An 11,405-nucleotide genomic window follows, 5' to 3' on the forward strand; every position below is an offset into this window, starting at 1 on the left:
TGTAACTTTTTCGTTCAGATTCGTATTTGAATATGTTTATAGGCTAAAGTATGTTTTCTCACTATTTTGAATCCAATGGTGAGGTTAAATTTCAATAAAAAAAACCAGAAAAAAAGTTCTAAAATTTTACCCTAAGTCCCACTTTTAGAATTTTTTCAAAATTCCATTATTTATTTTTCTCAAGATATGAATAAAAAAAACTCGGGGCATTACAAAATCATTCTCATCACCCCATTATTATTCCCATTTCAAACTCGAGGCATTACATACCACCACCTAACCACATCACATTCTCCTTTAAACATTCCACCAGCTATCTCCATGCCTCCCACACTTCTTACATAATCAATACGAACACCCACACCCCTTAACCTCACCTAACACTCAACCATATGGGGTCAAGTAATCCATTTCAACCATTTGTTTTATCAAGTTTAACCTCTCCTAACCACAAATTCCTTACACCTTATTCACAAACCCCAAGTTATTTATCACATTTTCTATTTTCACCCCATTCTACCCTTAAAAAAAATCCCTAAAATTGTATAAAAGCCCACCCTTCTCACAAACCCCCAAGGCTTGAACCCCTTATCAAGCTTCAATTCTCTCTCTCTCTCTCTCTCTCAACCTCCTTAAAACCCTTTTAAATTCCAACTCAACTTTTCAAAAGTCTAATAAAATACATTACCAAGAATTCAAGAAGAAGAATAAAAATGAATAATACAAACTTCAAGGTAGCAGTAAGACCATGTAATTCCCTCATCTCTCCCATCTTCATCTCTTTTTCTTATTTCTCTTTCTCACTTTTTTTTTTTTTGAATTTTAAAGTTCATTTCCATTAAAAAGGTAAGTTTTGTAGGCTTAGACACAATGGGGTCCCTCTCATAATGAGGTGACCCTTGTGACTTAGGCCCAAAATAAAACTCTTCTAAGTTTGAGGGTACAAAATTTTCTTTCTCTATCAATTTTCTCTCTTAAAATTTATAAAAATGAAAAATGATCATTTTTTAAAATTACACCTATGATGGAAGGAACATGGTGCCTAAACCTTTCCTATCCCTTAACATGGACCCCCTTACTTAGATCTTGCATGGACCAACACCCTTATCTGTACGAGAGTCACTATAAACAAAAACGAATTTTCGAAACTATTTTTCAAATGTCCATTTACACTCTTTCTAAAAAAAATGGTGGCGACTTGAAATCCAAGTAGTAAAGATCTTTGGAAACGAAAAATCCCATGTCTACAAAGGTTAAAGTAATTCTATTTAAAATGGGCTAAGGCTATTATACAAAGGAGGAAAAAAGAGGAAGATGAAAGATGATGGTTTGGGGTTATCTTGTGGAGGGGATATTTATGTAATAAGGAGATTTAAAACATAATGAAATGACTCTCCGAACCTGTGTACGTAGGCATGTTTGTCGAATCACATAAAAATCTTTTGGTGTTTTTTTTTTCTTCGTATTTTGTATTATTATAATAATTTATTGGTGTGATATGGATAAAATATTGTAAATCTCACCCAAAAACCACCTCTATAATTGATGCTGATTCATAAAGAGCGAAAGAGGAACCACAACAAACCACTCAAGAATTGGAGGTGGTTACCCCAAGATGAACTCTTGTGGGTTTAGGGTATGCAAGTATAGGGTTTCTTATATGAATTTGCCCAAGGTCAAATCATGATGGATTATTGGATCACAAAGGTAAAGCCATGATCGAGGCTTTCTAATCGAAAATCTGAATAAAAAGAGAATGATTGTGAGATGAGCAGTGTAACAGTAAATCACCATCATTAAATCCTTCATCATACTTATTGAATCACATGAACTTCAACAATAAAACCTTTTTCTTTTAGGTTCATAGAATTTTGTTCTCAATATCTCTATAACCTTGGATCATGTTTTTGGATGCCACAACGTGAGCTCAACATCTTTTAGTAAGATTTGAAATCTTAGTAAGATTAGTCTTACTCATAAAAAGAACTTCAACCAATGAAAATCAAACATGAATTGGATAAGTACATTTTGATTCCATCGTGGCAATCTTCATTGGGTCAACACTTGATTGACATGTTATGGGCACAGAATCATAAATCTTTTTCCTTGAGATAAACCATTCTACATTTTCATAAAAATGTGCAATTATGTATCCTGAGGAAAGATCTATGGTTAAGTGTCCGTACTGACCATGAAGATTTTCTAGTTAGGAAATCATCGTTCATCATTTTATCCATTCGGCTGTTTCAGTGGGCCCACAATAACAAAAGCCCGACACCTCCTCTGTGGCCTGGTTTACATCTTACAAAAGATCTCTGTCGTCTCCCTCGCTTGGCGCCACTTGTTCAAATCTTCTCTCCATTTAATTTCGAAAAAAATAAAAAAAATTCAGAAACCTTTCAGTCTCAGAATGCTCTCGAACAAAACCCTAAAGCAGCGAAGGAAATTTCACAGAACTTCAAATATTCTAAAAAACCAGAATCAAAATGGAGGGGGAATCGAAGAAGAAATTATATCTGGAGCCCTGGAGACGATTAGATGGGCAGATAGTAATGGTAACTGGTGCTTCTTCAGGTCTTGGCCGTGAATTCTGTTTAGATCTCGCCATGACTGGTTGTAAGATCATCGCCGCTGCTCGAAGGGTTGATCTCTTGAAGTCTCTCTGCAAAGAAATCAATACTGGATTCATCATCTCAAGTTCAAGTTCAAGCTCAAATTCAAATTCTTCTTTGATGATGGAGGATTCGAAGCCTGTTATTAGTGAAATTAAAGCTGTTTCTGTGGAATTAGATGTGAGCGCTGAAGGGAGTGTGGTTGAAGCGGCTGTACAGAAAGCATGGGATGCGTTTGGTCGGATCGATGTGTTAATCAACAATGCTGGAGTCAGAGGTAATTTTTATTTGATGCAAACTTGCTAATTTTTTTTAAAGTTAGATTTAGGTCTAATTAGTTTTTTTATTTGATTTAGGTCTTTAAAGATTTTGACTAGATTTACAGAATTTTTTTTAGTTGTTTGTGTGGTGTTGTACCATTTTACCGTTACAATTATTTGTTTGATAAAAAAAAAAATCTGAATTTCGAAATGTTTGTTTCTAGCTGATATTCTAAAGGCCAAAAGTTAATCGGTATTAGTGATGACCAAATCTACCCATAGTTTTAAATCTCGCCGAAGTCATCTTGGTATCGTCCATGAATGAGATGGATAGACAAGACCTCTCAGCTGTGCCAAATCTATCGAGATAAACGAGATGACTCGACCCAATCAAGTGGGATGTTGTATATTTTAATTAAAATAATTATATTTTTTTTATAATTTAAATACATATCATCTAAATAAAATATGATTTATGATTAAACATTTTCTAAGCAACATTATTTTATAAAAAATTATAATTATTTTGATATAAATATCATGAGTACATAATTGTAAACGAGTTAAAGGGTTTATCTCATCCGAAACAACTTGGTCTCATCCATGGATGAGATGATATGTCAAACCGAGTTTTGAAACCATCACTCTACATTGGTTTTAACTTGTTCCCCACCCTTACCAAGTTGACTCACCCTAGTAATCTAGTCTCGGACGAGATAAATTAGTTAACTTGATTTATAATCATTTACTAACCTATATTTATATTCAAATAATTATAATTTTTTTATATATATAAAATAAGGTGGATTAGAAGATGCTTAGTCATAATATCATATTTTAGTGACATAATAAATATTTTAAATTACTAAAAACTAATTATTTTTATCAAAATGATAGAAAAATCTGGTTGAATCGGCTGATATTTTCAAAATATCAATTGAGTCATATTGGATCTCGTACAATATGACTTGTCCGAAATACTTCCATATTCAACTTCTTGCCAAAAACCCTTGAATCTTTTTTATTTTCTTTTAACCATGATAGACAAGCTATGATGTTTGATGTCTAGCCTACACCAATGTTTGGTTAGTATAGTCATCTCTTAGACTTCTCTCATTTCCCTAGGTCTTTGAAGGTTGATCCCTTTGCTTGAATTCTGGGTTCCCCTTTATGTTCCTACTTTATTTTAATTGTTTCTTTGTTTAGTAAATCATGTAGTTTTTCTATGCTTCATCAAATTTTTTGTCAAAGCTGTTTGCTAACTACATATTTAGCTGGCCTTCAAGTTGCATTTCTATCATTTGCGAATTCCCACAAAATTGTAATTGAAAAAGCTTGTAAGTGCCCTTATGTGTTAGACATCGACATATGCATGCGTTAGTAAAATACATTGATGTCTAATCTATTGGATAGTGTTGTTATGTTTATGCCTTGTATTCTATTGGCATAAGGGACCGTATACCAATGAACGGATTCAGTAGGTCTAGCCTTGCATTGAGTTGGCTAGGGATGGGGCAGTGTATGTCTTGCTCGAAGGTTTGGGGTTTAGGAGTAGAGTCTTCAACCCAAAATTTATAAGGTAACTTTTTCACCAAAATTTTTAATTGCTGCTCTGGGGGGAAAATTATATTTTTGGGAAGGAAAAAGAGTTGGTTACTATTTGAGTAACCAAAAGGGAGAGTTGCTTTCAGAGTGGAAAGGCCTACAATTTTATAAGTTAGGCCTGCAATTATTCTCAAACATATTGGAAAACTATCTCATTTCTTCTCCGTGGAAGTAGGCATAGCCGAACAATGTAAATCTTGTGTTTGTTGATTGTTCTTGTTTATTTTCATCGTATACGTTGTTATATCTAGAGATCCGTGCTTACATGTTGAAAATTTTAAAGTCCATACAATCTATCATTCTATCCCCCCACCCACCCACCCACCCACCCACAAAAGCTCCACACTTAAATCTGCTAGATCATAAAATTTATGAATTGATCAACTTCTAACTTACTAATGCCTTATTTTTGGGTTTGTAAGACAAAATTGATGTACACTGAATCTTATGTACTTAAGCTTTTATAAATTGTTTAACAAAATTAACAATTGTTTCCTCGCAAATGTTGACATTTAAGCTTTAATATATAGCATGCACACTCTTGACTTGCAACGTTTTTTGTATATTAGGTGGTGTGAGCTCCCCACTAGACTTGTCTGAGGAGGAGTGGATTAATACTCTCAAAACTAACTTAACAGGACCTTGGCTTGTATCCAAGTATGTCTGCAAACGCATGCATGATGCAGATAAAAAAGGATCGATTATCAACATATCTTCTATTTCTGGTCTTCATCGTGGGCATTTACCTGGGGGTGTTGCATATGCTGTATCAAAGGCAGGCATGGATACCCTAACCAAGGTAATATTATTTGACCGATGAGGTGGTCTTTTTTCATTTCTCATTGCTTTGATATGACATAATTTAGGATAATTTAGAACACCCCTCCAGTTCTTGGTGAATATTGGAGATAACCCTGTGTTTACTAATTGATGACATACTTCCCTTTACCATTGTCTTCTATGAGAGACTAATTGAAAATGAGCCAAGTACAATTGACTTGTATCTCTTGTCAAAAACCTTATAATTTTTTCCCAAAATCCACCCTTCTTCAATCTTTTGGGACAAAATCTTTGATTTATTGGGCAATTCTTCATGTTGCCCCCGATCTCTTGATTTATTTGGCAAAGTCATTTAGGCTGAAAGCTTTATTTATTTTCTTTTCACTAATTTAGAAAATGAAATAATAGAGAAAATTCAGTAGTTAATCAAATTGTGGGGAAGAAGTGTCAATCTGGTCATCATAACCCCATGTTGAAGACAAAGACAATGGGGGGGGGGGGGGGGGTCTTGGCAAAGGTTAAAGACTAGGGTTTCAGTCATTTTTGTTATTTGCTCTCAGAAAACCATGATCAATGGGGTATGTCATCAATTCGAAAATGTCGGGGGATATTTCAAATATTCAAGAAATCCTAAGGGCTATGTTTAAACCCTATTATTTATTAGAAAAGAGGTTTATAACTTTTAGAAATAGATTTTGCTTTTTGACAACAATGCGTTCTTATGTCCATGCGATGCCGATTGTTGACGAAGGGAGTTAGAAGTCTCTTTTGGTCTTATAGCATGGACTTGTCCATAATTTTTGAAATTTTATTCTCTTGTTTAAAATAAACTATATAAATAAAATTATGAAAAAGTGGATCTTGTTTGAGGATTGTGTGTGTGTGTGTATAAAGTGGTTTACAAATTGATGGTCCACGATTCTTCAACTTGTAAACTGAGATTAGAAGTTTTAGAATGGGCTGATTTTTTGTTAGGATGATCTCCTCACCAAAGAGATCATCCTCACAAAAAATCAGTTTTAGCCCATATAGGACAAAACACTTTGGCTATGTTATTGGTTACGTTATTATCTCTTGAACCCGACCCAGCTATATATTTATGGGAGTGGTTCCACACCTAGATATGAAAACATATGTGAAAATGATGAGGTCGAGCCGTTGGATATTCGACCAATTCAATGGTCAGACCAAGTTTTAACTTCAAAACATGACTTACATCTGTAATCACGTTTCTCATCAAAACAAATCAGCTAATTACAAAGAACTCCCTCAAAATTTTTTTATTAAAGAAAAACTCTTCAAACATAAACAAAATCACCTTCTCTCATTTACTCTCTCTCTTGTCTTCAACTCTAAAGAGAAAAAACTAAAGGAACGAAGGAGCTCTTTCACTCTATGCAATCTCTCGGCTTCAAACCTAATAACACCCTAAACACAGATCTGTCTTCTCTCTCTCACGATCAACTTCAACCCTAAATGTTGTCTTATCTCTTTCACGATTGACTTTAACCCTAAATGCAGATCTGTCTTCTCTCTCTCACGATTTTCTACAACCCTAAGGTAATGGTAAAACTTTCTTCTTTCTCTCTATGTGTGTGTGTGCTACGAAAAACCCTAACAAAACTCTCATCTCAGATTTCTTTTCAAGAAAATCAGTGCGAATAAACAAAGAAATTGGTGTTAATTCAATTATCTCTTAGGAAATTGGTGTTAATTGGTGTTAAGTGGTAAGACTTTGTGGAGGATATTAATCGAATTAACACAAATGCCTTAAGAAAGAGTAAGGAGAAGGGTTACCTTATTGCTAATAGATAATCGAATTAACACCAATTTCCCAAGAGATAATCGAATTAAATTCTTTTCTGCCATTTCTTATTGCCAATCACATTGATTTTCTTGAAAAGAAATCTGAGATGAGAGTTTTGTTAGGGTTTTTCGTAGCACACACACACACACATAAGAAAGCTATACCATACCCTAGGGTTGAAGAAAATCTTGAGAAAGAGAAGACAGATCTGTGTTTAGGTTGTTCTTAGGTTTGAAGCCGAGAGACTGCATTGAGTGAAAGTGTTCCTTCGTCCCTATGGTTTGTTCTCTTTAGAGTTGAAGATGAGAGAGAGAGAGAGAGGTGATTTTGTTTAATGTTTGAATAGTTTTTTTTAATAAAAAAAATTTGAGGGAGGTTGTTGTAATTAGCTGATTTATTTTGATGAGGAATGTGATTACAACTATAAGTCACGTTTTGAAGCTAAACCTCAAGCTGACCAGTGAATTGGTCGATATCCAATGGCTCGACCTCATCGTTTTCATATATGTTTTCATATCTGGGCGTGGAATTGTATATACATGTAATTTTTAAGCCTTCACCATAAGTGGGGGAATTTTCTTTGGGGAATGTGTTGGGCTAGCTTGACTATATTAGTTAAGCTCCCATTCTGACTACAGATCCAACAAGGTATATTTCCAATAGGGCTGTAGATACATGAGGTTCTAAATGAGATTTGACCTCATCTACGTGAATTTAGTAGTCTCCACCATTCAATGTTTAAGTTATGAATGGGCACCATGAAAAATGAGTTTTCGAAATCTGTTCTTGGGTTGTAGTGACTCGCAATCAATGGATAAGGGGTTAAGTCTACCTAGGAACTAGCTAAGGAGGTTCGTTTGAGGGACAAGGAAGGTGTTAGGCACTTTGTCCCACCCATCAAAGTGGTGGTTACCAAAGAATTGTCAAGAGTGAAGTAGAGAACAACTTTTTTAGAGTTTTTTGAAATTAGAGGATATATAAGAAATTAAGAAACAAATTGACTATAGGTTGGGCTCTAAACTGGAGAAAATGATCTTCATATACAAAAGTCTATGCTTGCTGGATTTTTTTTTTTTGTAAGCCTGAGGATTTGGTGTGAATCACTATGGATTTCACCCCATTTGCTTCTAAACTATTCCTACAAGTCTATGTAGTCTTAAAAGAGTGTATTTTTGTTGGTTTAGCCTTAGAGATATATCCATGTGTTGGACACATCCTTGGAGAGACCAAACCTTATGCATGAAATTTTGTTTACTTTAGGACTGTTATTGTTGGCTTAGAGAGTAAAGTGTAGATCTAGGAAGATCCCCACCTTTGACTCTTAGCTTTTTGAAATTAAGAGAAGAGTGGTGTGTGCCTGTTGTGTATGCATGGATGTTCACAAAGGAACTTATTAAGATGGACTTATAAATGAGAAGATTACCTCATAAGAGAGATTACTCTTTTACTCTTAAGCGATGAAAATAAAAGAACATAAATGGGAATCGTAAAGTGCTTGAAGCTAAAATAAAATTGAAATGACATTCTTGAAATCAAAATGCTCACTAAGAGCTTATTATGGGCTTATAGGGGGAGATTACCTCACATGGAGGGATTACTCTCTACCACCCAAGCCATTTGAACAAGGAAAAGTAAAAGTTACATTGCTAAAATTAAAATGAACCAAAAACAAAGAAATGGGGAGATTAGAAGGGGGATTTGGGGTCTAAAAGTGTAATAAAATAGAAAATTAAACTCTTCCCACCTTGGTCTTCCTCTCTTCTTTCTTTTTCTTGCTCAAATGCTTTTAAGAAGGGTGAGTGGTCGCTTGGACAGAATTTTGAGGTTTAAAAGGGCTTTTAGAAGCAAAATTGACAGAGTTTGGGTATGTTAGATCTCCCCCCTCAAATGCCTTGGATAGGGGTCCTATTTATAGGCTCTTGAGAGACCCTGGAGGATAAATTTTCCAATTTCCTTAAGTTCCCATTATTCTCAAATAGACCTCAAAGAATGATTTCAATTGCTCTCTAATATCTTTTCCTTGATGGTCTTTTACTTCTTTACGAGTCTTAGGAATCATGATGTTCAAGGGATAGGATTGAAAAAGCCTACAAGGTTCTAGAGAATTTTAGGGGAGGCATAAAGTTGTCCAAGACCCTTGGCTTTGGGTCAATCTCTAGAGAATTAGGCCAAATGACATGAAATTATGGATTAGGATTTTGGACTTATAAGTCATTCCTCCGAGCTAGGCTTCCAACAATCTAAGGATAGAGGAGTCTTTGCACACAAGTTCTAGAGAATTCTCTTGGTTGATCAAAAGAGTTGAGGCTTCTTGAATATAGTCAGTTTACAAGGAATTATAGGAAATCTTTTTGAATTGTAAACAAGGTTAGAGGGCACAAAAGTAAACTACCTTAATGAGTCTTAACAAGATGAGGTTAGGGAGGTAATTCAACTCATGTGGGGACCAATAATTGACTAGGAGTCAAGATTAGGAATAAGTCATTAAGAGAGGGATTAAAGGGTCTTTTCCCTAAGCAAATCTTGGGTGTGTATTCTAACAAACTCAACTAAATGGGCCTTGGGTGAGGATGCTGGAGTGCAATTTTGGCTATGGTGATGACCTGCCCAAGGTCTTGATGAAAAACACATAGGGCCATGGGTGACCCACGGCCCTAAGGAAATTTCCTTTAGGCCATGGGTTACCCATGGCTTAGTTTGATTTAGCTTTAAAAGGTGATTTGAGAGAGTTAGGCTCCATTGAAGTGGTCCCCACTTGAGTGAATTGAAGACTTCTGGATTGGGCTTCCCTTGCTGGACTTTGAGAGCTTTCGGGCTCGGTCCAGACAAATTGGGGTGTTTACAGGGTATATATCCTGTTGGGTCTAAGATATACCCGATTGGATCTTAGAATTTTTGTTTGGTAAATTTGTTATAGATATGCCTGCAATGTGGTTGCATTGATGCAAGCCTGGCACTTACATCAAATGTATTTCCATATAAAGATGTGCTGAATGCTGATTTATTTGAAATCATGCTAAACCTTTGATTCGTTTTAGAGGAGCCTATGTCCCATTATGAGTATGTGAAATCCACAAAACCCCCAACACATCTCTAAAGACTTGAATTTGCTGTTCCCATTAATATGAAAAGCTTGATGTCTATAAAATGCCTGTGGCACACTCTTTTAGATCCACCAACCTCATGAATATTCAAATTCTAACTACAAACAAAAAAATTAGCTGGATTAACGATAAATCGATGTTAGATTTGAGTACCAAAATAATGATTAAACCAATGGCCGCTAAAAACACTCCTGTATAATTTCTCATTGGAGTGTCCGAGTTGGGATAGTCTTCAATTTTTCTCCTCACCAAGACATTGCCTTACGAAGAGATTTAATACTTGTTGAATATCATGTTACGAAAGTAGGGCAATCGAACCAATAAATGAATGAAAAAACCAAACGCAAATCACACAAAGAATATAGAGATTTTAAGTGGTTCCCTCAAGATTGAGGTATGTCCACGGATCACATCGATTCCACTATGAAGAGAAAACTCGCAGTTACAGAGATACCCTTTCACCAAAAAGATAAATATATACCACAAGAAGCATAACTAGGGTTTTATATGATACTAGTGAAATTACAAAAATACCCTTGGAAAATTTCTTTCGGGCAGGTTGGGGAGGGCACCCTCCAACCCCCCCAGCGAGCTCAGCGCAGAGCTTGACCGGTGGGACACGTGGCTTGATTAACATTACCTCCGTATTGACCAGTACCATCAGGCTCCACAACATATCACTCATTCAACTATTTTGATATTTCCATTCTATGACATTTTTACCAGTTTATCTTTCGAATGGTCATTTAAGCTATTTGAATATCTTCTGTTTTATGTTCTATTTCAAAATTGAGATCGAAGAATAATGGGATTGCAATGGAATTACAGGTGATGGCCTTAGAGTTGGGGATGAATAAAATCAGAGTGAACTCAATAGCACCTGGACTGTTCAAATCTGAGATCACAGCAAGTCTCATGAAGAAACGGTGGCTCAACAATGTGGCAATGAAAACTGTTCCTCTGAGAAGACATGGCACGTCAGACCCGGCATTGACATCTCTTGTCCGCTATTTGATTCATGAATCTTCAGAATACGTCTCAGGCAACATTTTCATTGCAGATGCAGGGGCCACACTACCAGGTGTTCCTATTTTCTCTTCCCTTTGATCTTTGGTGTCTATAATTTCTTGCTTTATTAGGCGTAAGTAGGTTATAAATTAGGCTTGGGATTTTCATGTTCTCCAGTTTTAATGGTCAAACTTACTTCGTGAATTATGATTTTCAAAACTTTGATTTA

At 35.5% G+C, this 11,405-nt stretch overlaps 1 protein-coding gene across 2 annotated transcripts; it reads left to right on the plus strand.

Moving 5' to 3' along the window:
- The first annotated feature begins 2,356 nt into the window (after positions 1 to 2,356).
- Positions 2,357 to 11,405, plus strand: LOC147386743 (uncharacterized). 2 transcript variants are annotated; one of them, XM_086422534.1, is made up of 3 exons: positions 2,357 to 2,889; positions 5,047 to 5,252; positions 10,997 to 11,405. In XM_086422534.1, the coding sequence occupies exons 1-3, from the start codon at positions 2,487 to 2,489 to the stop codon at positions 11,273 to 11,275; spliced, it is 888 nt and encodes a 295-aa protein (XP_086278660.1). In that variant the 5' UTR covers positions 2,357 to 2,486; the 3' UTR covers positions 11,276 to 11,405. The 2 variants fall into 2 exon arrangements, with proteins under 2 accessions (XP_086278660.1, XP_086278659.1); XM_086422533.1 differs by having other exon boundaries at positions 2,358 to 2,889; positions 5,047 to 5,276.

The sequence above is a fragment of the Akebia trifoliata genome, chromosome 14 (assembly GCF_017979445.1).
Source record: "Akebia trifoliata isolate Shusen 1 chromosome 14, ASM1797944v1, whole genome shotgun sequence".
Lineage (NCBI taxonomy): Eukaryota > Viridiplantae > Streptophyta > Magnoliopsida > Ranunculales > Lardizabalaceae > Akebia > Akebia trifoliata.